We start from the raw sequence: 27,866 nt of genomic DNA, 5'->3' as shown, positions 1-27,866 counted from the left end.
GTGGGGGGGGAGGGAGGGGGGGTACTCTCACGACTTCCGTCAAAGTCAATTCCTCTCCTTGTTCGGGCGGCATTCGGCGGTCGACGTCACTGGCTTTCTAGCCATCGCCGATCCACCTTTCATTTTTCCATTTGTCTTGTCTTGTTTCCCTACACACCTGGTTTCAATTCCCTCAGTATTAGACGTGTATATAACCCTCTGTTCCCCCCATGTCTGTGTGTGGAATTGTTTGTTGTTTCGTGTATGTGCACGCTAGACTGGTTTGCGCTGGGTTATGTCAACCCATATTGTGTTTAGTGTTCTTAGTGCCGTGTGTTTTGTTCGCCTAAATAAAATGCTCCTTTGGCTACCCAACTTCTGCTCTCCTGCGCCTGACTCCCTTACAGCCAGTCACGCATACCTAACAGAATTCCACACCCGACCATGGAATCAGCAGGTAATAGAAGTCGAGGAGCGTGTCAGAGAACACACGGTGGTGCACATATCTAAATCTTAGCAAATGTAGCTTTTTTTCTGTCAGAAAATAGACATTTCCCTTAAAGGAAAACTCCACCCCAAAACTATCTTTTGGTATTTGTTTCATTAGTCCATTATTGAAATAGTCCCTTAATGTTTTGCATGTCAGCGATCAAGTTTTCAAGATATATAACTTTCAAAATACAGCAGGTATAATGCATAATTATCTGTACAGGTATCTCTGTATTTTGAAAGTTATACATGTTAAACACTTGATTGCTGACATGTAAAACAATGGGGTGTTACCATATCAACCGCTACAAAAATGTGAATTAATTATAATCCACATAATAATTCACATTCCCTGTTTTTGCAGGATTGATTTCCTGCTGTAGGAAACTGGCTCAAATGAAGACCCTACATCTGTATAGCTCCTCCATATTAGAGATTCAACCCCTTTTTGCATATGGATGTTAATCCCACGGTTGCTCTGTCCCCTGTCAACCAATAGCGGGTCCCCGGGGGCGTCGGCCAGTGTACCCCTCGTCACTAGTTTGTGTTCTTGTCAATGGGAAAGGAGAGTTCTCAGCTCCAGCTCACAGCAGCCCCCCCTTCTGAGATTTTGATATGCCTAAATTCAGAGGATCCTAAACAGATGATTGTCAGTGTGGATTATATCCCCTAGCAGACTGCTACGAGAAATAGAGGAGAACGAGATAGAGTGTGAGTGTGTATGTATGAGCTGCTGAAGATACAGGGAAAGAGCTGAGCAAGTGAGAGAGGGAGACTCGAGCGGAGGGGTGCGAGAGCAGCAACTTCATTGTGTTTAGACAGAACTGCGCGAGAAGCAGGACGGGGCGCAGCTCAGCATCAGTACCGACCGGAAAAAGAGAGAATAGCCTTCTGGATACTACTGTGGACAAACAGACGGTGAGATGTACTTCATTCAAAAACAGTCAGTTGATGCATATATGTACATATATACATATATGCTGTCATACTGAAAAAGTTCCTAACTATGGAAAATAATTCCTAAATGACTGTTTGCAAAGTTTTCGGACAATACCAGTGCTTTGAGAAGCATACGATTTCAGAGACAGGGACATCGCCCGGTACGTTTGATATACCCAAGCAGTGATATTGCTTTGCACGGCGGTGGAGAATAACCAGCAAGCGGCAGCCCTCACCCCAGTCGCATTGACGGAACAATAGATTCCCGTCCTACACTTTCGGGGAAAACACAGCCGAACCGGCGACAGAAGACAATATAAAATGTTGCCGTTATACCTCGTCATTTGCCTTATGGGAACAGGTAAGAAAACCGTTCTTGTCACATTTTTTTTTGCTGGTTGTTTTTCTGCGCTATTGCTATAAACTCATGAGATGCTCGCTCCGTGTTCCGTTCAGGGCGCGCTGCGTCAAACTGTAGCCTAGTCGATGCGCTGTGCTGACGGGGATAAGAGAGGATATCATATTGCGGCTCTGCTTTTGCTCCGAGGAACTATAGTTTGTCTTGAGATGTTGAGACAAAGTTCCGCTACTGAAACAGCTGACCCCGGGTACTGGTTGAATGGCACTAACGCCGACCCTTACCAAAGCGCACAGTGGCGAGGTGATGCGGTTTTTGTTGCTTTACGCATCGGGCTATTTATCTGGTATAGGCTAGGCGGGGTGTTTTTTTTTGCTGATCGTTTGGAAACAGTCCATCATGTTAGTGCACGGGTTTCTTTGATATGCAGACATACGGCTATAGACGATGCTAACAGATCAAAACTCGTGTAATACGGGATTGTTGCCATTGAGGTATGCTGTGACATCAGAAGTCGCTGTTGAAGCAAATGGTTTTTGTGTGTGAGAGTGAGTGAAAGAGAGAGAGCACGAGACAGATAGCAAGATAAATATAAATTAAGAGATAAAGCAGAGAGATAAAAGAGAGAAGGACAGAGAGGAAGTGTTTCTAGCCGCCTCTAGATATTCGCACTAGTCTACCAGGCGAAGGATAGTAGCCTATGAGGTTGGCCGCAGGTATCACCGATCAAAATTTCTAATGAGATGTGGGGGGAAACACAGTGCTCGTTTCTGCTGAAACGAGCAACATGTATAGCCTAGTAGAGATAACCTGGGAACATTCCCCTAATGCAGCCAAGCAGACCTTAAAATGCACCAGCTAGGACTCGACCTCTCCACCCCGACACACTCCCTTTCTCGCCCCACACACCCCCTATCTCACCCATATTTCATTTATTGTTGAATGGGCTTTATATTTGAAACACAAAGTGGAATTTCATGGGGATTGAAGCGTGTGAGGAAACCACGTTATGTTGTAAGACCGCCGAAACAAGCTCCCCATCTCTTTTTTAGTCGACCTTTACATAAGTTTATCAAAAGGCGTGTGTCATTTATATTAAAATGTATACTAGCTTATTATGCAACCTGTATTTGTAGTTTATCAGACAACACTATTGTATTATTAATCTATATCGAAAGTAACAATGTAGCCTATAAAGTTGAATCAGACCTCACTCAGCCGAAAGTCCAGACCAAATAGGTTTAAGAGGGGGGACAGCTAGGCTATGTCTTGTTGTAAGTGCATAAACAGCCATGGGGTTGGATTTGAGACGGTTTTTAAACACAAGTCTCCAATTAATAATTCCATAGCCAAACGCAGCTAGGTGGAAAAGGCTGCACCACCACTGGGCTACACAAAAAAGGTCAATAATGAAACGATGTAGAAATAAAGAAAATGTCTATTAAAGGCAGCCAACAGACCCCGGGCATGGTGCAATGATTTTTCTTTTATCTGTCCAACCGCTCGTTTGTGTTATTTTTTCGTGAGGACTTCAGCCACTAGGGGCAATCGTCTGATGGGAGTCAACATTGTCGTGTCTATCGTTTGTGCAGTGGCCTTTGCCAATGATAGTTTACTATAACTGTCGCTGTACTTATACGTCTCTTCAATGTCCAATTAGTGTGCCTCTTAGGAAAGGAGGTTTCACATTCAACTGTTCTAAACAATGGGTCTTTCTTTTGATAGGCTACTCATTTTGGCTGTGTGTGCATGTGTTTTTTATTTTTTTTATTTTATTTAACTAGACAAGTCAGTTAAGAACAAATTCTTATTTTCAATGACGGCCTAGGAACAGTGGGTTAACTGTCTGTTCAAGGGCAGAACGACAGATTTGTACCTTGTCAGCTCGGGGGTTTGAACTTGCAACCTTCCGGTTACTAGTGTTATTATGTGCTAGAAAATCAGTTGATGTGGCCTTTGAATGGTTATGCAATATCAACATGCCTGAATATAATAGCAGTAAAACCCATATAGAGCAAATAAAACCTTTAGGGTACTTTTTCCATAGTTACAGCACAGTAGGCAATATCGGCTATTGCGTTATTCTGTAAGAATACATCATCCTTTATTAATCCCGCAGAGAGGGAATGTGATTGCACCAGCCAAAACATACATCATTCTGTATGGATAGTAAACAACAATGGCCCCTTTGATTGAGTGAGACCACTGTCATAGAAAATGTACATTTAAAGTCGGAAGTTTACATACACTTAGGTTGGAGTCCTTAAAACTCGTTTTTCAACCACTCCACAAATTTCTTGTTAACAAACTATAGTTTTGGCAAGTTGGTTAGAACATCTACTTTGTGCATGACACAAGTAATTTTTCTAACTATTGTTTACAGACAGATAATTTCACTTATAATTGTATCACAATTCCACTGTATCACAATTCCAGTGGGTCAGAAGTTTACATACGCTAAGTTGACTGTGCATTTTAAACAGCTTGGAAAATTCCAGAAAATTATGTCATGGCTTTAGAAGCTTCTGATAGGCTTATTGACATCATGTGAGTCAATTGGAGGTGTACCTGTGGATTTATTTCAATGCCTACCTTCAAACTCAGTGCCTCTTTGCTTGACATCATGGGAAAATCAAAAGAAATCAGCCAAGACCTCAGAAAATAATAGTAGACCTCCACAAGTCTGGTTCATTCCTGGGAGAAATTTCCAAACACCTGAAGGTACCACGTTCATCTGTACAAACAATAGTACGCAAGTATAAACACCATGGGACCACACAGCCATCATACCGCTCAGGAAGGAGACCTGTTCTGTCTCCTAGAGATGAATGTACTTTGGTGCAAAAAGTGCAAATCAATCCCAGAACAACAGAAAGGACCATGTGAAGATGCTGGAGGAAACGGGTACAAAAGTATCTATATCCACAGTAAAACGAGTCCTATATCAACATAACCTGAAAGGCCGCTCAGCAAGGAAGAAGCCACTGCTCCAAAACTGCCATAAAAAAGCCAGACTACGGTCTGCAACTGCACACGGGGACAAAGATCATACTTTTTGGAGAAATGTCCTCTGGTCTGATGAAACAAAAATAGAACTGTTTGGCCATAATGACCATCATTATGTTTGGAGGAAAAAGGGGGAAGCTGAAGAACACCATCCAACTGTGAAGCACAGGGGTGGCAGCATCATGTTGTGGGGGTGCTTTGCTGCAAAATAGATGGCATTATTTTACTAGGCAAGTGAGTTAAGAACAAATTCTTATTTTCAATGACAGCCTAGGAACTGCCTATTCAGGGGCAGAATGATAGATTTGTACCTTGTCAGCTCAAGGATTTGAACTTGCAACCTTTTGGTTACTAGTCCAACTCTCTAACCACTAGGCTACCCTGCCACCCCATCATTAGGAAGCAGCATCTCAAGACATCAGTCAGGAAGTTAAAAATTGGTCGCAAATGGGTCTTACAAATGGACAATGACCCCAAGAATACTTCCAAAGTTGTGGCAAAATGGCTTAAGGACGACAAATTCAAGGTATTGGAGTGGCCATCACAAAGCCCTGACCTCAATCCTATAGAAAATGTGTGGGCAGAACTGAAAAAGTGTGTGCGAACAAGGAGGCATACAAACCTGACACAATTACACCAGCTCTGTCAGGAGGAATGGGCCAAAATTCACCCAACTTATTGTGGGAAGCTTGTGGAAGGCTACCCGAAACAACATTTGATCCAAGTTAAACAATTTAAAGGCAATGCTACCAAATACTAATGTATGTAAACTTCTGACCCACTGGTATGTGATGAAATAAATAAAAGCTGAAATAAATCATTCTCTCTACTATTATTCTGACATTTCACAATCTTAAAATAAAGTGGTGATCCTAATTGACCTAAGACAAGGAATTTTTACTAGGATTAAATGTCAGGAATTGTGAAAAACTTTAAATGTTTTTGGCTAAGGTGTATGTAAACTTCCGACTTCAACTGTATATTTTCATACCCATGCTCTATTTTTATGCATGTGTGTTGTTGTTTCCAGTTTCCACGCCTTTAAACAAACATTTCCTTCGTTTTGGTGTATTATTAACCCCGGCTTTGATTCGGCTCTAGATAAAGGCTTCAAATCCCCCGACCCCTCGGATTCAGAGGTTCTTACTTCTTCCAATTAACATTGAGCATCCAGGAGTAAAGTAAAGCGCTTTCGGTCAACGCTTCAGTAAATGAATTAAAAACAAAATGTTTATTGGCAGTTAAGCCGTGTTTTCTTCCCACTGTCTTTGATAAACGAGAGCCGAGTACAGACACATGGGGAGGCAGTAATTAAATTTAAATGTTGAATCAGAATACACAACGTTGTCACACTGACACCCACTCTCCTCTGGGAGGAGAAGAGAGAGGAGATGGAGATGGAACGCTTGCTGGAACTGGAACACAAGCACAAACAGACTTTTCCCTCCTAAAGAATTGTCAACGAGGATCGGGAAATACAGTATTCCCCTAACTATTGACTGTGAGGAGCACAAACAAACAACAGCAGAGTTCCAGGGTCCTCGTGGATCCATTCCTGACAAACAAACACCACAAATGGCAAACAAACTGTAATGTTCCATTTGTCATGGTAGAGTAGTCATAGATTTACCTTGTGTCTGTCACGCATGTTTTTCTCATCAGATCATCAGAGAGAGTGGAGGGTTAGAGGGGACCGGGTGTAAGATGACACCAGCAGCAGAACAATTCCTTGACAGACAGACAGCAGCTGGATGGGGAGGGGCAGCAGCCAGCATGGTTCACAGGCTGCAACACAGACACACACACACACACACACACACACACACACACACACACACACACACACACACACACACACAGTCCCAGAAAACTTGGTTGTTCAATGCTTGTTCACCCATCCATATGTATGTCCTCTCTGTGGCCCTCCTCTGCAGCAGGAGCAACTGCAGCATCTATCCGCCATTTGCTTTCTCAGAATGTCCCCTGGCTTCCCACTGGAATTGGATTCCACCCTGCATCAGTATTCTGAGTAATCTTCAATGAGCTCTTTTTTGGAACCTTTAGCTTTGGTTTGCTGAGTCTCATAGGGCCAAGTTCAAAGGCTGGGAGCTGAGATCACACGTTTCCCTCGCTGCTTTTTCCTCAAGTCCTGGCTGTCGCCACTCGTGTCTAAACCCAGTGAAGCACCCTGAAAATGCATTACCATCACCATCCTCCTCTGAACTTGCCCAGTGAGGGGAATGTTTTGTGGGGCATTAGTAAGTCTAGTAGAACTCATCTACACACAAACAAACACAGCCTTCCACCATGGATATACTGTAAATACAGAATGAGGCCTAGACAGGCACCATCAGAGGAATATATATCTTTGCCTCCTTGACCCCCCCCCCCCCCCCCCTCCCCCTTCCCCATTAGCAGAGATTTGTCCTGGATCTGAGCTGTGTGGCAGAAATATTTCTGTGCGATTCGGTAGCAGGGTGGCTAGGGAGGTTTGTTTTAGGGGGACTGCGCATATTTCATGAGCCTCCGCTGCTTTGAATTCTTGCGGAGGAGTCATGCTTGGGCGGAGTGAGTGGGGGACAGAGGAGTGGGGGTGTAAGGGGTTATAGGGAGAGGGAGGAGGAGGAGGAGGAGGAGAGAGACATGACTCAGAAGTGTAACTACCAGTGTGATGATCAAGTTGACACGCGGCGGGAAAACACTAGGGAATACCATGGAGCATCATGGGGGGGGGGGGGAGAGTAAAATGAGAGAGAATAAGTTGGAAGGCAGAGTGGGAGAAGAGAAGCCAAGTTGAGGATGAGTGTCAGACCAGGGGTGCACAGTCACAATAGCGCTGACGCAGCAGAATCCGTCTTGTGTAGAAGTCTGTTGCATTATTTAGGAGACACACCCATGGCAAAGATATGGATGAGTTTGGCCTACTTTCATTCCCACACTAGGAGTGCTCTCTGCAATGGACCCATGGCTCAAACGGGTGGAGATTCATAGACTATGGAAAGGAATAGGATTCAGGGGAGGGGGCACAAATCAAACTTTAAAAGTGGTTTTTGTTTATGGCATGAGAGCTCTTAAGATTTGTTTTGTTTTGAGTGAAATTGTAGACACTTACTCGTGAGTCACTCTGAAAGAGTTATTCCCCCCAGACCAGTACACTCAGAAAACCAACAATTCATATCCATTCCCAACCACATCTTAACCTTTTGTAGAGAGCCCTCCTTTATCTGCACTTTCACTTTCCCCCAGTAACTCCGATCTGACTCATCCAAAGGTACTAACAGACAAACCAACAGACAGACAGTCATACAGACAGAAAGCCAGACAGACAGACAGACAGACAGACAGACAGACAGACAGTGATATAGACATACGTAGAAAGACAGTCATACAAGGGTGCAGAGGGGAGAAGCTATAACAATGGGTTACTGTCTTCCAGCCCCAAGACATGTTCATGCACACTGGCATTGTCTTCTTCCTCGAACCTCGCCTCCTTGACAAACAGCACAATGACCCCTGGGGTCTTCCTCACTCATCTTTGGCCCACAATCCCCCCAACCCCCATCCCCTCAACAACTTTGCTGTGTACAGAGGCAGAAATTGGTGGGATAATATAAACAATGGGGCTTCATAAAACAAGCTCTGTCTCTCTAATCAGCTTTGCCATGCGGAGAAACAGAGATAAAGAACTTGGCATTGTGTCCAGGGGCCTTGTTATCAGCTGTTAGCTACTTCACTGGATGTGGTTGATGGCACGGCTCAACACAACAGGGAAGGCCTTGTGTTGTGTGGGCAGCCAGGCAAGATATGCTGGAGCTGTACTACCAGCTGGGGCACTTGGCCACTTCCATCCCTGTCTTTGTCTCTCTCTCTCTCACTTCCTCTCTCTTCGCTCTATTTTCTATCCCTCTTTTCATTCCCTCTCTCTCTCTCTCTGCTCTCTCTCTAACTCTGTTTCTCTAACTCTCACTGCTCTCTCCTTCCCTTACTTCTCTCCTTGTCTCTGTCTTTGCACGTCCTCACCTCTGTTTCCCTCCGGGGCAGAGGAAGATCCTTGCAGGAAGTGACACATAAAGACAGGGACAATGGAGGGGCTGTGTCAGCTTCCTCTTCCAAATAACTGGTCCATCCACACACACATGCCGTCCGGCCCCGCAGCCTCTCAGCCCAGGGCCCCTACCAGTCCTACAACATTCCCACTCCCATCCACTGCCAGCAGATTACTGGGCTCTATTATCACCCACTGATTAGAACACAGTAGGGAGAGAGCAGAGGCTGTGTACTCTCTGCATTCTCCTCCTCCAAACAATGGTACAGCGAGAGGGAACCCTGGGTTAATTCTTTACAAATCATTAAAACAGAGCCCAGAGGGAGAGAGTAGAGCAGTAGCACAGCCTGTGTTCAAACAGTAGCAAGCCAGCCAGCTATTTTAGTGAAAGAAATTGTAGTTAATTTTTTTTTTGGGGGGGGGGTATCACATCTTTCTAGAGATATGTATCACAATTTGGCAAGACCTTCAACCCAAGAAACCCAGAGAGCATAGAGAGAGCTCCAACATACTAGACCAAGCTTTCGTTTTTATTTTCCAATCAATTCCTGCCCTCCAAGACAAGAATTTCCTATCTCCTGCCGAGACACAGAAACCAACAGCAAATTGAAATGTATCTCCCATGTTGCAGCAATAGCTGGGCCTATGTTATCTTCACTAGCCGTGTTCCTCAACCTTCTTATAAAGATTGTCATGTTGGGGGGTGTTTCTGGCAGCTGGGATGGGACTGAGGGGGAAAAACCCATTCGGTTATGAATCCCGTGAGAAGCTATTTATTTGTCTATCTATATATTTTCTACTTATTTATCTATTTTTATTCCCCGCTCGATCCGTTCTTGAGATGCGGCCCGATTTTCAGTGGCTCCGCTTGAGCAGAACGACGTTAATATCATGTGGCCATTGTGTGCTATTTTGGAGAGTTGTTGTGTGTGCACGTCCATAAGTGACTCATGAAGAGCTTATCAAAGCAACGCCCTAAACTATGTGTTGCTCATAGTACACACACACACACACACACACACACACACACACACACACTAAGACAGGGGGTCAAGGGCATGCATTGGGGCAGAGGATGATGAGCTGAGATGAGTGTTTCCCGTCTTTGGGGCTATGTGCCCTTTATGGAGCGGTCAAAGCCCGACTGTCTAATTAATGACGCTCTATCTCTCAGGATGTCATGTCTCCACCCAACTCAACCCAACCAGGGGGAAAGGAATGCACTCAAGGAAACAAGCGATGGCCTGGCTGGGCTGCGCGGACATTACAGAGACCAGAGGGTTGAGTGCATGAAGGAAGAAAACTCCCATAAATCCCCTGGGCTTCAGGTCCCCTCTTTCCCCATCTCTCTGTCTTTCTTTCTTTCTCCTCCTCAAACAAAGAGTTCCTGCTTCCTGCCAGTTTAAACTGACAGGAATCTGAGGGCAAATATTGTGATAGTGACTCAACCGTTAACAAAAATACTGGGCTCGGCGGCCGGGAAAGGAGACCGCTTCTTAAACTCTCTTTCTCCTCCTCCTTCTCTCAGTGAGAAAGGTAGGTCTCTGCCTCACGGTGTTGTTTTGAGAGGCAGACAGCTGGGTGAAGGGTTGGCGGAAAGTGTTGCAATTTTTTTTTCTCCCCCTTCTCCTCCAGCAGGGAATTTAGAGCAAGGCTTTGAAACTCTCCGTGGGAGGCCGCTAGGAAAGCCAGCCAATTTGCTATCAACTGAGGGGTGTCAGTCAAAGCTCATCGATCAGGCTTTTAACTGCGGCTCCCTCAATGTCCAAACATGGTAATTTTATCGAGCTGTGTTGGAGAGGAGAGGTGCAGTGAGGAGTGGGGCGACAGCCGGGGGCGGCGGAGGGTTTGGGGGATAGGGGTGAGAGTCAGTAGGTGGGTAAGGTGGGTCTCCAACTTCTGTGGTGATGAAAAGCAGGAGCTTCACACAGAGAGGCATTGGAGATCCTCTGGACAGGGGGTTGGGAGGAGATGTTTGTCTGAGCAGAGAGACAGAGAAAGAGAGAGCTGTGCCTCGGCCGGGGGAGGAGGGGAGAGAGAGAGAGAGAGAAAGAGGGGGGGGGTCAGAAGGATTTACTGCCAGCAGCTTAGCATTACAGGTAATGTATATGCTTGTATTGGTGTAAAGTGAACCTGTGTTTTTCTCCCAGCACAGGGTAGCTAAAAGAATAACAAAGATGTAACTGAAGTAAGAATCCAGGGTGGAAGAATTGAAAGGGGTTGTTTCAACGCCTCAGGGCGAAACATTACATCCTGAGGTATCCCTTTGCCGTGAAGATGGACTTAAGACACAGAATGTTTTTTGAAGAAGGGGTTTTGTGTTTGTGCGTGTGTGTGTGTGTGTGTGTGTGTGTGTGTGTGTGTGTGTGTGTGTGTGTGTGTGTGTGTGTGTGTGTGTGTGTGTGTGTGTGTGCGTGCGTGCGTGCGTGCGTGCGTGCGTGTGTGTGCGTGTGTGTGTGCGCGTGCGTGCATGTGTGTGTGTGGGTGGGTGGGTGAGGTGTCGGAGAGGTGAATCTGAACCCACTTCCAAAACTATCTCAGTTTATGAGGTAGTGCTAAATAATGAATGGGCCGTGGCCTTTCCTGATCCTGACTACATTCCAGTAGAATTCCAGCAGGGTTATGGTTTGGAGAGCTAAGTGACAGGGGCGAACCCTATACACCTCTACACCCCTGCACCCCCGCCAGGAGACAGCAGCAGTCCCTCCTAGGGTTGCACCAATCTGGTAACTCCTTAAAAGGAGGAGGAGCGGGAAGAACTGATTGTTCCCTCCACAGATTGGGCTACTACGCCCTTCTGCTACAGGATGATGTCTGTTTGCTTTTGAAAGTCCCAGCCATGGTGCATGGAACGCTCTGGAGGATAGGGGAGGAAGGAGGAAGGGGGGTGTCAATAGAGACAACAGCAAGGATAGAGGTAAGGGAGAAGCCGAGATAGAAAGGGGAGAAAGAGAGAAAGGGAGTGAGAGAGGGAGAGTGTTTCAGACACATACACAATAGGGATGACATTGCCTAAGATGATGTGAGTGTGAATCCAGTGTCAGTCTATGACAGATGATATAGCCTGCTATTGATAGGATAGTTGGGCTGGAGGGAGGGAAGGAGAGAGTATAGATACTGCAGGTTTTCAGGGAGTTTCCAAACAGAGACAGATAGAGCAGGAGATAACATTGGAGGAGAGAGGAGTGGACGGAGGGAGGGAGAGGGCGATGAGACGCAGAGTTCCAGGCTGCATCCATCATGTGGTTTGGTGCAGGAGCCATTTCTACCCATTGTTCTCCATCATTTGTTTTCTCAGGGCTCTGCTGAGGGGGGGTTTAGCCATTTGTTTGTGCGCTAATTGCGTAAGTGAGACAGCATAATTAGACGTAAAGATAAACAGACAAAGGCAGAGAAGAGCGATAGATAGCCACAGGGAGATAGATACAGAGGTGCTGATGAAATGAGATGTGTAGATGACGGAAATGTCCCTCTCCATTTCAACGTTCAAGGCTGCCAAGAAGGAGGAGGAGGATGAGTAGGGGTGTGGTATAAAGTACAGGAGACAGAGAGAGACGGAATGATAATGGATGAGAGAGAGGAGGAGAGAGAAGTCTTCACAGCCTACACTTTGAGGCGCAGCCCAATGCTGCCTGAAAAGTCACCCCATTTGATGCAGCGAGGTGGGGAGAGGGGGAGGGGAGGGGATAGAGAGGGAGAGAGAGAGCAAGGGGAGATGAGGAATGAGAGAGAGGGAGAGAAAGAGTAGGAGAGAGAAAGATTAACACTCTGAAGCAGAAGAGAGAGGAGAGGGAGAGAGAGGGGGGGGGGGGCGAGAGGGAAACAGAGAGCAAGAGATCGTCTCTCCTCCAGATCAAAGGCAGTGTCTGGTCCCTGGAAGTGCCTGTTTGTTTTCAGTTGTTTGGGAGGGTCTCCAGCCTCCATGTGTGAGGCCACAGGGCCCTGCTCCTGTCTCCGTCAGACACAGCCCTGACACACACACACACAAACCTGACACACACACACACACAACCCTGACACACACACACACACAACCCTGACACACACAAACACACACCGTTTTATCTCTGTTTCATACACCTCAAACACAGCCACCTGCCAAACCATCACTAAGAAGACACAGCACACACTCTCTGGCACTGCTATACACACACCCCAGCACCACTACACACACCCCGACACCACTTTACACACACCCTGGTTTGTGAGTGTGTGAGGTTGAGGAGGTGGGGAACATGTGGAGCAGTAAGCTGCAGGCAGACAACAGAAGAGCAGCAAGTCCTCAGTCTGTCCTTCAACTTGTTCAATGGAGAGATGTCTGGAGTGAGATGATTACAGGTTACTGTCTGAAACTACAGCCCAAGACTAATCAGTCTGGGGAAGATCGTTTGTGAAAAACCTGCAGCTCCTGTTATACTTTCAGGGCCGGATTAAGAAATCTAATTGGGAGTTGTTGAGAAAAAACTGTTTCTATTGGTTCTACAGACAGACTAGTCTTCTCTTTTCAGCAGTAGCCATTTTTTTTTTTACAAACAGCATATTTTTCCCTTAATTGTACTTTGAAATCTGCAAAACGCAAACCGACAGCTGCAACCATCCATAGAAATATAATCCATAGATGCTAGTTCCCATTCAAGTCAGGACTGGTATCCATTGCTAGTGTACCCATGAGTTTAATAGTCAAATTGCCAGGGTAAGAGGTTACAATATCCCTCTATGGATTATATGTCTATGGCCACAATGCAACAAGCTGTATATTTGACGTGCATACTGCCAAACTGCAGCCTTCCTGACTGTAGGCACACCGGTAACTTCCAAACACTTGAGTAAATGCATTTTCCTGGCAAAGTTTAAGTCCACATGTAGAATCTATGCCAAGGCGCATTCAATCTGTTCTGGCAGCTCATGCTGGCCCAAATACACTTTATGTTGGTGTTTCCTATATTTTGGCAGTTACTTGTATGTGCTTGTGATAAAACTTAATCCACAGTTAGATTTTTTATAAACTATTGATCCACTATGGGTAAATGATGCTCTCTGGTGTTTTTGAACATTGAGAGTGGTCTCCTGTGTTGTTGGGTATTGTGTGTGTGTGTGTGTGTGTGGGGGGGGGGGGGGGGGGGGGGGGGGGTTATTGAGAGACTGACAGTATTTCTGGTGTTATTTGAGAACTATTGAATGACTGTACCAAGCCGTCACAGTAGTTTATATTTTAACACAGTGACAGTCCTGGCAGTTTGAAGTTGCTCGTAGTGCACTAGATAGACATAAAGTGGTCATATTGGGGTTCTGAAAAGCCTGGGTCCAGTCACGACTCCAGTGTGTGTGTGTGTGTGTATGTGTGTATGAGAGATGGTTTCTGCATGTATGTGTGTGAGTGAGGGTGCACGTGCGCCCGAGCGCATGCTCCGTCCTCCTGACTCTGCATGGGTGTGTCCAGGAGTGTCACCCGCTCTTTCAGAGCTCTTGCGCAGGGAAGGAAGATAAATGGGACATTAATGGAACTACTCAATCACAGGCTACTTACAAAAAGCTGACCATAGACTGTGGGGCAATCAGTCCTACTCCGAGGCCCATTCAGTCTGCGTTCAGCCTCGGCTCGAGGAGGGCGGTTCTGGGTCCTTCAAACTCTGGATTAGCCATTCACTGCTCCATAGACCACGGCCTAACTGCCTTACACTGCCTAACTGACTGAGCAGTCCTTTAGAAAGACCATAGGGGCTGGAGAGAGTGATCTCTCTCTTTAAAAAAGAGCTCTGATTGTTCTTGGAGGTCTTTAAAAGCCAGTTAGATTTGTGCTCCTTTGTCTTGCACCTCCGGGAGTTGGTGACTACTAATAGTGACTATGTTGTGTGAAGGTTTTGTTTGGTGTGTGCTTTTGATTTTTGTTCGGTTTAGTTAACAGCGGATATGTTTTTTAAGTGGTGCATGGTTTTCTTAGTGTCACAAAAACTCCCTCTCCGGCCTCTAGGTCATCAGGCTGCTGATTGTCCCGCACACCTGTCACCATCGTCAAGCACAACAGCGCCTCATGACACTCACCTGGACTCCATCACCTCCTTGATTATCCTCCCTGTATCTGTCCCTCCCCTTGGTTCTTTCCTCAGGTGTTATTGATGTTTTCATGTTGGTGCGTAGTGTTACGTGTTTCTTGTTTCATTTATTAAAAACACTCACTCCCTGAACTTGCTTCGCGACTCTCAGCACACTAGTTACACTTAGGTGAGAACAGGAATGAATGGGGAGGGAAAATCTATGGTTCTTCAGGTGTGCCGTAGGAGCATGACGGTTGCTTTAATGGTGTGAAAATGAACGGTGGCCATGTCAATTCCACCTTTACCTCTGGGGTCAATTCGGAACTGTTGCTTCTGATTCATTTCCTGTAGCTTTGATTAGAAAGGCACGGTGGTCTAGAAAAGCCTTTTCACACTTACCGCCAGGGGGTACGGAAGAGGAAGCTGCCATCTTGTGTGAAACATGAACTGTGTTGGCCAACACCACAAAGGTACAAACACAACACTGGGGTCAAAATGTTCCCCCTCTCTGCACCATACAACCAACCACTCTTTAATTTCTTCTCTCTCTCCCTCCCTTCTGGGTAATGTGTTAACGAGCAACAGCTTCTCCGAATACCCATAACATTAGTGTGTGTGTGTGTTTTCACACCAATTAATGAATCGCTTTGTGAGGCTGTTGAGGTGACGACGGCTTGTCTCTTGCCGGCGCGCGGGTGGGTGTGTTTCTTCCCCCTTTCTCTCTCCCGTGTTAGACCGTTCTCTCCCGTGTTAGACCGCGTGTGTGCCTGTGATGGCAGGGTCCTCTCTCCCGTGTTAGACCGCGTGTGTGCCTGTGATGGCAGGGTCCTCTCTCCCGTGTTAGACCGTTCTCTCTCCCGTGTTAGACCGTTCTCTCCCGTGTTAGACCGCGTGTGTGCCTGTGATGGCAGGGTCCTCTCTCCCATGTTAGACCGTTCTCTCCCGTGTTAGACCGCGTGTGTGCCTGTGATGGCAGGGTCCTCTCTCCCGTGTTAGACCGTTCTCTCCCGTGTTAGACCGCGTGTGTGCCTGTGATGGCAGGGTCCTCTCTCCCGTGTTAGACCGTTCTCTCTCCCGTGTTAGACCGTGTGTGTGCCTGTGATGGCAGGGTCCTCTCTCCCGTGTTAGACTGTTCTCTCTCCCGTGTTAGACCGCGTGTGTGCCTGTGATGGCAGGGTCCTCTCTCCCGTGTTAGACTGTTCTCTCTCCCGTGTTAGACCGTTCTCTCCCGTGTTAGACCGCGTGTGTGCATGTGATGGCAGGGTCCTCTCTCCCGTGTTAGACCGTTCTCTCCCGTGTTAGACTGCGTGTGTGCCTGTGATGGCAGGGTCCTCTCTCTCGTGTTAGACCGTTCTCTCTCCCGTGTTAGACAGCGTGTGTGCCTGTGATGGCAGGGTCCTCTCTCCCGTGTTAGACCGTTCTCTCTCCCGTGTTAGACCGTGTGTGTGCATGTGATGGCAGGGTCCTCTCTCCCGTGTTAGACTGTTCTCTCTCCCGTGTTAGACCGCGTGTGTGCCTGTGATGGCAGGGTCCTCTCTCCCGTGTTAGACTGTTCTCTCTCCCGTGTTAGAACGTTCTCTCCCGTGTTAGACCGCGTGTGTGCCTGTGATGGCAGGGTCCTCTCTCCCGTGTTAGACCGTTCTCTCCCGTGTTAGACCGCGTGTGTGCCTGTGATGGCAGGGTCCTCTCTCCCGTGTTAGACCGTTCTCTCTCCCGTGTTAGACAGCGTGTGTGCCTGAGATGGCAGGGTCCTCTCTCCCGTGTTAGACCGTTCTCTCCCGTGTTAGACCGCGTGTGTGCCTGTGATGGCAGGGTCCTCTCTCCCGTGTTAGACCGTTCTCTCTCCCGTGTTAGACCGTGTGTGTGCCTGTGATGGCAGGGTCCTCTCTCCCGTGTTAGACTGTTCTCTCTCCCGTGTTAGACCGCGTGTGTGCCTGTGATGGCAGGGTCCTCTCTCCCGTGTTAGACTGTTCTCTCTCTCGTGTTAGACCGTTCTCTCTCCCGTGTTAGACAGCGTGTGTGCCTGTGATGGCAGGGTCCTCTCTCCCGTGTTAGACCGTTCTCTCTCCCGTGTTAGACCGTGTGTGTGCATGTGATGGCAGGGTCCTCTCTCCCGTGTTAGACTGTTCTCTCTCCCGTGTTAGACCGCGTGTGTGCCTGTGATGGCAGGGTCCTCTCTCCCGTGTTAGACTGTTCTCTCTCCCGTGTTAGAACGTTCTCTCCCGTGTTAGACCGCGTGTGTGCCTGTGATGGCAGGGTCCTCTCTCCCGTGTTAGACTGTTCTCTCCCGTGTTAGACCGCGTGTGTGCCTGTGATGGCAGGGTCCTCTCTCCCGTGTTAGACCGTTCTCTCTCCCGTGTTAGACAGCGTGTGTGCCTGTGATGGCAGGGTCCTCTCTCCCGTGTTAGACCGTTCTCTCTCCCGTGTTAGACCGTGTGTGTGCATGTGATGGCAGGGTCCTCTCTCCCGTGTTAGACCGTTCTCTCCCGTGTTAGACCGTGTGTGTGCATGTGATGGCAGGGTCCTCTCTGACACTTTACATTAATTAGCCCTCTCTGTAATTAGCGCAGGGGGACGAGTGGGAACATGAGAGACCTGAACACAAGCCCAATCAGAGGGGCCAACGGGTTTGATTCAACGTCAGTGAGAAAGTTCACACATATGTAGAATTCCTGGCTCGACTCGGACAAACTGTGTTTCCACACTCAAATTAGCAGGGATGTGGATTGGGAAGATTGGACTCTTGAGAGGAAAAAATAAGACCCTTTTCGTTATCCTGACTTGTTTTTGAGTTTGGTGACCATTAATATAAAACCAGACTCCCTCTCTCTCGTTCTCTTTCCTCTCCTCCTCCACACTAGCCCTTCCTCCTGGGGCACTGCAGAACAATTATTTTGCTCTCCTCCCTCTCACTCCCTCCCTCTCACTCCAGATAATTCAATCTGTCCAATATCAAATAATCTTCCCCAATTTTTCAGCCCATTTTAACCTTATCGCTCAAACAGCCGCCTCTAGGGGATGAGTCTCGTTCCACCTTGTTAAAAGAGAAGGGGAGAGAAAGAGAGAGAACCCGGGAAAGGGGGATGACAAATAGCTCTCTGAGGAGTGGTTTGAGAAGCTTCTGTTTGCCATTCTCACAGGCAATATGTGAAAGAGCCGGCAAAGATAGAGAAGGGGGGGTGGGGGACCAGAGAGGAAAAAGAGAGGATGGAGGGAATATTAGTGAAAGGGTGGGGGATGAGTGTAGGCTAGGAGATGAAAGTAAAGTTGGCATGGTGTTACCACTCTACTCTAACTTGTGTCCCACACCACTGTATAACACGCCCCTCTACAAGGTCTCCCCCATTCAGAATTACAATCCAATAAGGTGGCCTCCTGTTGGTATTTGTTCCCCCATAGTGTTTACCCTGTCCTCCGGCTCCACTCGCTGCCTAATCTACCCAAGAGCTGAATGGCAGTAGGTCAGGGACAAGAGTAGGGACAGAGCCGAAGGAGGGAGGAGAGGGGTGAGGGAGGGAAGACGGGAGGGAGGGAGGTGGAGTAAAGGGTTCATTTTTCCTTCTCTCAATATTTTTCTCCACCATTCCATTCTTTGGGTTGTTTCCCACTCTCCTTCCTCCTCCTTTCTTTTCACTTTTAATCTGTCTGCTTGATTGTTCTAAGCTGCTTTCAGCCGGCCCATGGGAGAGCTGGAGGTCTGGAGTCTGTTTTAATTCTGATTTAAAAGAAGCCTTTCTCAAGAAGGGAGATGTAAGAGTAGGCCAGGCTGAGGAGAGTGAAGGAGTGGAGGTGGGACAGATTGCATGGCGGTGGTGGAATAGGATGGGAGGCAGAGAGGTGGCTTCAGCAAACACCAGAAGTCACGGAAATAGAAAAATATATATGCCACACAATCTCTCTTTCCAATCTCCTCTCTCTCTTGTGCTTAAACACACACACATACGCACTCGCAGGCATTGGGCTGGTTTAAGCCAAATGGGATATTTTTTTCTCCTATCTGTAATCAAGCGGCACAATCTATATACAGTAGATTGATCTCAACTTCCTGTGATTCATGCCATATCCTGTGGAGACGATATGGCCAGCTGAGAGGGTTATCTCCACGCTCTGTCTAATGATCGATAATCTCCCCGGATGGCTTTAAGAGCCTGCAACGCTCCACTTGTTTATCAGTGCCACAAACCAGGGGCCACAGACAGATGAACTGTGAACTGCAAATGAAAAAAATTATAAATCAGTATTTGCAGAGAGAGAAGAGAGATAGCCGTTTGGCATAATTGCACTAGCTAAAACTTTTTGGCTGCTGTGTGGAGTGGACAGTCATGGTGTGGGTAGATAGTGGTCCATTTCCCTGATTGATGGGGTTATACTTGGTTGGCAATGTCACCGTTGTGGACACTCTGGACATCCTTGTTAGACACTTAATTTAAAGGCCTTATCGCACTGAGACACAGTGAGATTCTCCCAATATAAGTTTGGACATCAAAGATACTGGCACTGGCACCAAGACTCTATCCATTACTGCAGCCAGGCAGATAGGCGCGCTGCAGGGCAATGTGTGTGTGCTTGTGTGTCTCTCTCTCTAGTTCTCTCTCTTTGTGTGTGTGTTTTCTCTGTTTGCATCTCTGTGTGTTTGTTTGTGTCTCTTCCTTTGTGTATGTGTTTGAGTGTGAGTGGTGAAGCAGTCACACATCTGTCCCTCAACTAACAACCCCCCCCCCCAAATAATAAACCCCACTCCAGAAAATGGAGTGACACAATGAAGTGGTTAAGTTTATCAAGCCACCAGCTTTGCTCAGGCAGGCAACGTGTTAAGGGCCAGGCAGAGGTCAAGGGCCCAGCCCACATCACACAGTCAGGGACCATATGTCCAGGTCCTCCAGTCAATGGGCCAGCCCAGCCAGCAGGACAAAGACCCATTCACACCCACTGAGCTCTGAGGAAATCTGCAATTCTACGCTGCCATTAGGCCAGAAAACAGCACCAGTGAGTAAACACCAGGGATACACCGAGTTACAGATATGGAGAGAGGGGAAAGAGGGAGAGAGAGGGAATGAGAGGGAGGGGGAGAGAGGGAATGAGGGGGAGAAAGAGAGACAAAGGGTGAGAGAGCGAGAGAGAGAGAGAGGGAGATAGAGGGAATGAGGGGGAGAAAGAGAGACAAAGGGTGAGAGAGTGAGAGAGAGAGAGAGAGAGAGAGAGAGCGTGGGGGCTGCAGGGAGGGTCTCTAAGGGCCCTCTGGAGAGAAGTCTGCTGCAGCCCTGTGGAAGAACAGAGAGATGGGTCCACAGCACAGGGCATCATCCTCAGCCTGCCTGTAATGCCTAGTAAAGGTCCTTCTTTCTTTCTCTCTCTCTCTCTCTCTCTCTCTCAATTCAATTCAATTCGATTCTCTCTCTCTCTCTCTCTCTCTCTCTCTCTCTCTCTCTCTCAATTCAGTTCAATTCAAAGGGCTTTATTGGCATGGGAAACATATTTACATTGCCAAAGCAAGTGAAATAGACAATAAAAAATTAACAGTAAACATGACACAACATTACATTCCAAAGGAATAGAGACACTCCAAATGTCAAATTTACAACAGTGTTGTAATGATATGCAAATAGATAAAGTACAAAAGGGAAAATAAATCAACATAAATATGGGTTTTATTTACAATGGTGTTTGTTCTTCACTGGTTGCCCTTTTCTTGTGGCAACAGGTCAGAAATCCTGCTGCTGTGATGGCACACTGTAGATAGATAGGGGAGTTTATCAAAATTGGCTTTGTTTTCAAATTCTTTGTGGCTCACTGTGTAATCTGAGGGAGATATGTGTCTCTAATATGGTCATACATTTGCCGGAGGTCTCTCTCTCTCTGCCTCTCTCTCTCTCTCTCTCTCTGCCTCTCTCTCTCTCTCTCTCTCTCTCTCTCTCTCTCTCTCTGCCTCTCCCTCTCTCTCTGCCTCTGTCACTCACAACTCTGTTAATAAGGCCAGCAATAAATGCCAGGAAGGATACCAAGCTGGGATGAAAGCTATTCCTCTCCTGTACAAGCTTTGAGGATATGTTTTCCTGGAGTAAGAAGGGAGGAGGTTGGGTTAAGAGAAGGGTGGAGAAGGATAGGCTTTATAGAGTTATGTTGCATTTGAATGGCCCACAGTAAACCCATCCCATCATAAAATAATATTTTGTGTGTCATATCCTGTTGTGTGTGCACTATGGGACATTTGCCAGTCCCCCCAGCACTGAGTAAAGTGTAGAGGGGGAGGAGAAGGGGGGGGGGGATCCTGAGGGGGGAGTAGATCACACATATTTTCTTTCACTGCAGCGATGAATATGGAAGAAAAAAGGTCAAACTTGACTGGAAACACTACAGTAGATCACAATTACAGTCCAGGCCCACATTTCATACATAAAGTCCCCGCTGTGATGTCTCATCAGCCCCTGGTCACACTGGAGAGGCCCACGCCGCACATTATCAAAGATTGATGGGGTGTCCTACTTAAAGCCAGGGGGTGGGGTGGGGACTTTGGGTTATCTGCGGGAGAGAGAAGGGGGGCATTGGGTGTTGGTCGTGTGGCCACGTGCCAGCAGTAATCGCCCAACAACTTTGCCGCCCAGTGCCTGCATAGTAGTTTGAGGTTCTGCCAGGCTCCACCATTACACAACCGCATGACCACAGCCTTGATGTACTGGAGAAGTTGCAATGCCTGACGTTACAAGATCAGCACTTACAAGACAGTACTAGCTGAGTCAGGAGTTTACAGAGAAGAAGACACGAGCTGAACAAATGTTAAAGGGTTGGCTTCACTCTTGTCTTCCATCTCTCTCCCTCCCTCCCACCTCGGAAAAACTAAACAAACTGAGTGAACAAACAGGCAGACCCTTCCCTCCAAATCCCCCTCTTTCTAATACCACACACCTCAACCCATCCCTCCATCCATTTTCTTCCCTGCTGGCTGCCATCCTCCCCGTCTTCTTGTTCAGAGTGCTTGCTTAATAATTAATTGATTAATTAGTTCTCTCATTAATAATTTATTCATTAATCACGGCCTGCTTTTTCTAGAGGAAGCGGTGGAATCTGAAAAAAAAAAGCCTGTTATCACATTTCACTCTAATTGCGCGGCTGCACTAATCAACGCTTAAGAAATTGAGTTTCAGGAAATTCGTTTTTCCCTCCTTTCCCCCTCTTCTTCCCCAACACAAAGCAGGATGTACTGAGGTCGGCAGGTAATGTTTCCTTCCCCCTCTCTTCTCTTTATTGTACTCTGAAAGCCCTTAGTCATCACCAATTTTAAAAGAATGTCTCAAGGCAGAAGTAATCTGATGAACGGAATCAAATTTGGCGCTTAATTAAAACTTGGCTTTTTCCCCACCTTTCCCAGAGAAAGGGGAATAGAAACAGTGGTGGCCGGTGAAACAGCGGGCATTGATGAGTAAACGACAGTTTGAAGAGGACACTGGCGCTGGGGTTGTGGAGGAGAGGTCTACGTTGTTTCCCCGGGATCTATGGCTCTCCCGGGACATCGCTGGGTAATTTGCGTTTCAGTCTCATGCACACAGAGGTGTGGGGAAGAGTAGCTTAGACAAAATAAAATAATATAGTTGTGTGATACAACCGTGAGAGTGAGAATGAGTAAAAAGCATTGTGAAATGGTTTAATTACATTCATGTTTATCTCTGTTGGATACACAGTTCACACACAAGTCATTTTCTCCCTCTGAAACCCTCTGTCAGGTCCTGGGAAGAGAAAAAAATTCCATCTCAAATTAGAGGGAAGCTTCAACGGAATGGATGCCAATTCGACATTAACCTCTAAGCTTTATAAAGCACACACATTAAGCAGCACTAATGAGACTCTCATTGAACCAGTCTTTCTTTATTTTCAAACACACACACAAAAAAATTGCTTTGACTTCAATGTGCCGCCCCACTGTTACCGACAGAGGTTGCCTCTGCTTTATAGTTCAACAACACCAGCACACAGCACAGCAGCATCAGCAGACAACAATAGTACTGACATGCATACATTTACAACGTTACCACCCTAATTAAAAAATAATCATAATAAAGGAAGAAAAAAAAGCACTACTTCCTATCGCGAAGAGCCAAGGGGGCCTCCACTGGGCTCAATTAGGAAGTGTAGGCCACAAATCCCTGGACTAAATTAATTGACACCCCAGGGCATTGGACCCAGAGTCCCAGTGGTGGAGTCTAAGTGGAGAATTCCTTTGTTTTCATTTCCTTTGCCTTTGAGCGAAAGTGCAAGAGAGCAAGAAAGGGGAGGAGGCACTCTAACATGATCTTTTCATTGTTTTATGGATTTTTAATCTATTGTTTAATGATTTGTTTTTGTTTGCTTGTGGTTTTCTGCAGCTGGGGAGCGAAGTGAGGTGGATGTAAGAGTTGTATTTATTTTTTTGCTTGCCATTTTTGAGCAGCTAGGCTTCCCATCACATGTTGAGCACTAGTTCCATTTTATCCAGCATGTCAGCTGTTGTGTGCTAAACCCAGGCTTTTGCAAACGGCACAAGAAGTTAAGGATTTAAAAGCACAGTAAATTATACTGAAAGCTCTTCCAAGCAGTACTAGAGAGAAGGAGGGAGAAGAGAGAGGGAGAGACAGAGGAGAGAGAGAGAGATCGAGGGGGCGGACTGGGAGTGAGTATGACACACTGATTCAGCCAGCAGCTGTCTTGTACTGAAAACCCCAGGGGGCAAGAGGGAACCAAATGACAAGGCTGGCTCAATCAACATCTTGTCAGACTGTTGGCTGATGTGTACAGACAATTTTATACCGCCAACCCCCTCCTCTGCCCTCCTCTTTATTTTTCATGGCTTTTCATTTCCAGTCGTCGAGCCAGCCAGTCAGCTAGCCACCCCCTGTATAGTGTCAGCTCTTAGGCACTGGAGTGGAGCAGTGAATGGAATGGCAACTGTGGTATAATGACACTCTGAGAACTTCTCCTGCTCACTAGAGACACCAGAGAGAGCACAGGAAGTGTCTGTGCCAGTGTCTCTGACACACACTCCACACACACACACACACACACACACACACACTCTCTCTCTCTCTCTCTACACACACACACACACACACACACACACACACACACACACACACACACACACACACACACACACACACACACACACACACACACACACACACACACACACACACACACACACACACACACACACACTTCACAATCCACAGACACAGACATTCCACACACACAGTATTTATCCCTTCAGCACTACTCGGACCTCTCCTCCTTTCCTCTCCACCTCTCTATCCCTCCATCCACTGTGTCTGTGGTGGCAGGTGCCCAGGGAGACACAGCCGCTGCTTGCCCATGCGATCAGCTCCTCCTTGGCCCGCCTCCCTCACAGTCCGCCTCGCCCTGATGGGAGCAGCGTGGAAATCAACGTCATGCAGGGTGACAGCACATGTGACGGACTGATTACAGCATTCCATAAATCACCTCTTACAGCCCCGACCCTTTACAATTGAGACCTGACAGGAGACCACTTTTATGGTTATTTTTCTTTACAACCGTACAGTACCTCAGGTTTTTCACTCCAGTGTGTCTTTTCTTGTTGTTGCCTCCCGCTGTCCTGGTTCTTCTAGCACAGTGTGTCGACAAGCTGACACAAACCCTTGCAATTTTCACGCCTGGGATGGAGAAAAAGAGGGAGAGAAAGGGATAGGGAGAGAGAGAATTAGAGAGTGTGTGAATGAGAGAGAGAGAAAGAGAACAGAGAAAGAGAGAGGGACAGGGATGCTGGGTGACGATGCTGACGGGGGAGTGTGGAGAGGAGAAGGCGCTGTGTCAGAAAGAGCTAAAGAAAAGACAAATCAATAATTACTAACACCGTATATAATTCTGAAAAGGGGCTTGAAGGGGATTTAGTTCAGGGATCATGGCTGACTGACTGTATAGTGTGAGAGATACACAGAGGAAGGGGAGATGGGGGAAGCTGGCGAAGAGGGTGACTTGTGGAGGGATGGACGGATGGTAGAAGAGAATGGTGGGTATGGAGGGTGTTGGGTGGTGAGGGGAGGGGGGGCAGGCGTGTGGATGGATGGGCTGATCTTCTCCGTATAAAAGAGGTCCCGGTCTGAGCCAAGAATCTTCACAATGGAAGAAAGACTGAAAGGGGAGTCTAGGAGGATTCAACTCCAGCAAAACAGCTCTTAAAAAGCTGTTAGACTGCAATTTAGACGACAAAAATGCACAAAGGGGAGAAAAGGGGGGTTATGGGTAGAGAGATAAGAAAAGTACGTCTGGAATGCGAGGTGGGGAGGACATAAGGCATTAGAGACAAGGCCAGATAAAAGGGAGAGAGACAAACACAGGCATGCTTCAGCCAGGACCATGTCTGAAGACCAGAGAAGCAGATGCAGGCGGTCACAGATTCAGCCTGTGTCTGTGTCTGGAGACTAGAGACTATGGTGGTGTTTGGGTGGTGGGTGGTATCCTCTGCTCGCTTCCCTCCAAGTCCACACAACTCCTGTAGGAGACATGGTAATGAGATTACAGCCTGGCCCAATCAGACCTGTTGACGGTAGGGAGCAGTGATGCCCGTTGTAACAAATTCTTCAGCTCAGCTGCCTAAGAATTATGTGCTGTCGTTCTACACATGCTCACACACATAGCGGGATATTTACACTTTCACACACACACATACACACACATATACACACACAAACACATGCAGCGAGAGACAACGAGAGGAAGACAAAAGATCCTGAGTCAAAACAAAAGGATAACCATTCAGTACAGAGAAATGGAGCTTGCATTTTGCAGCCCGATATAGAGGCCTTATCTAGACACAGCACAATAGATGGTATTTGGGGAGAGGGCTTGTTTATTCTGAGCGTGACATTGTTTTGAAAGTTGTTTTGTGTTCTTTTTTTCCTGCTTGTGTTTCCTCCCCCTCTTATTCTCTCCTTTACTGTGGAATATCCACACCAACACCCCTGAGACATAGAACACTGCTACTGTGGAATATCTACACCAACACCCCTGAGACATAGAACACTGGTACTGTGGCATATCCACACCAACACCCCTGAGACATAGAACACTGGTACTGTGGAATATCCACACCAACACCCCTGAGACATAGAACACTGGTACTGTGGAATATCCACACCAACACCCCTGAGACATAGAACACTTGTACTGTGGAATATCCACACCAACACCCCTGAGACATAGAACACTGGTACTGTGGAATATCCACACCAACACCCCTGAGACATAGAACACTGCTACTGTGGAATATCTACACCAACACCCCTGAGACATAGAACACTTGTACTGTGGAATATCCACACCAACACCCCTGAGACATAGAACACTGGTACTGTGGAATATCCACACCAACACCCCTGAGACATAGATCACTGCTACTGTGGAATATCTACACCAACACCCCTGAGACATAGATCACTGCTACTGTGGAATATCTACACCAACACCCCTGAGACATAGATCACTGCTACTGTGGAATATCCACACCAACACCCCTGAGACATAGAACACTGGTACTGCCACTGGGAGATTGCCCAGTCAAGTTGAGAGTGCTCATGTTTATAGAGCCTGTTAGATCGGGGCGGTGCTCTCTAGAGCCGGACTTCAGTGGATGGGAAGAGAGGACACTCAAGATTATCCTGAAATAGAAACTGTTCCTTCCTTTACTGAGCTCAGAACCTCTTAGCCTGAGTCTCCACACACACACACACACACACACACACACACACACACACACACACACACACACACACACACACACACACACACACACACACACACACACACACACACACACACACACTTTAAGTGTCATTGTATAACCAAGGGCAGCCTGTGTAGCTGAAGTAGGCTGTTGAGTCTCCCTGGTTGTCCATGGAACCTACACTAGCATGACAAGGACACTTAAGTGATAAATATACATAAAGTGTCTGTGTGTGTGTTTGTGTGGTTGTGTGTGGTGCGAGATCCCTTTTTTGGGGTTTAGGGCTTCCAAGCTTGTTTTAGCCATGCCGCTAAGTTGGCATGAAAGATTATGATTATAGTGATTTGGTGCTTTCAGTAGTTAGCCCCAGTGCACCCAAAGGTCACATCCACTACTTAATTGGACTGCACTGAGAAAAGAACAGGACACACACACACACACAAAGTGCCACACAGACACACTTCCCCAAAATTCCATCAAGGCCATGTTAGTCCCCAGTGCAGATGCCCAGTAGCGGATCATTGGAGACATCTGTCCATCCTGTCCCCATCAGCAGCAGTGTGCCTCCCTCCCTCCCTATCCGTTCAGATGGCACAGAGAGAGAGGAAGGCTGGTGCCAGGGGACTGCAAAGCTCTTCAATATGTTATGCTCCATGTCAGCCCTGCTGTTCTGGACTTAACTCTGACCGTGTGACGGAGAACGCAAAGTCACTATGTCAAAGTAACTGCTTAATGTGTCCTCCAATCCCTTACAATTTGCTTGCCCTATTTATGCTGCAACAAATACACACAGGCACACACTGAGGCACACACACACACTAACCTCCCCTGTGCATCCACCGCCGTGAAATGATGTTCCGTTTCAAAAAATCGGGATTCAAATATAACAGGCCAAGTGTGTTTTGACCTTGTTACTGGAGAGATGGACACACACGCACGCACGCACGCACGCACGCACACACACACACACACACACACACACACACACACACACACACACACACACAGGTCAGAGGTGTTACCTGTTTTTGAAAAGTACCAGCCCATCATTACCAATAATCCTCAATAATGTGTGTGTGTGTGTGTGTGTGTGTGTGTGTGTGTGTGTGTGTGTGTGTGTGTGTGTGTGTGTGAGAGAGAGAGAGAGAGAGAGACGGTAGACAGCAACACACGAGGACCACTTCACACCCACGGCCCCTCTCCCCTCCTGTCCTCTCCTTTACTCCCTCTCTCCCCTGTCAGAAATGTATTCATGTAATTAAGCTGCTAATACACCGTCAAGGAATT

At 47.1% G+C, this 27,866-nt stretch overlaps 1 protein-coding gene across 11 annotated transcripts in view; it reads left to right on the top strand.

Annotated features, from left to right (window-relative positions):
• Positions 1-1,120: 1,120 nt before the first annotated feature.
• Positions 1,121-27,866, top strand: part of LOC139390292 (kin of IRRE-like protein 3) — a 47,347-nt gene continuing 20,601 nt past the window's right edge. For 4 of the 11 annotated variants that reach the window (XM_071137526.1, XM_071137530.1, XM_071137529.1 and 1 more), the window contains exon 1: positions 1,289-1,768. In XM_071137526.1, the coding sequence (XP_070993627.1) occupies positions 1,729-1,768 (40 nt within the window). In that variant the 5' untranslated portion in view covers positions 1,289-1,728. Of the gene's footprint in view, positions 1,769-27,866 lie in introns of all 11 variants that reach the window. The other 7 variants (XM_071137523.1, XM_071137522.1, XM_071137521.1 and 4 more) reach the window with 4 other exon arrangements.

The sequence above is a fragment of the Oncorhynchus clarkii genome, chromosome 3 (genome assembly GCF_045791955.1).
Source record: "Oncorhynchus clarkii lewisi isolate Uvic-CL-2024 chromosome 3, UVic_Ocla_1.0, whole genome shotgun sequence".
NCBI classification, from domain to species: domain Eukaryota; kingdom Metazoa; phylum Chordata; class Actinopteri; order Salmoniformes; family Salmonidae; genus Oncorhynchus; species Oncorhynchus clarkii.
Note: the sequence above shows the minus strand (reverse complement) of the source record. Positions and strands in the feature narration are given on the sequence as shown.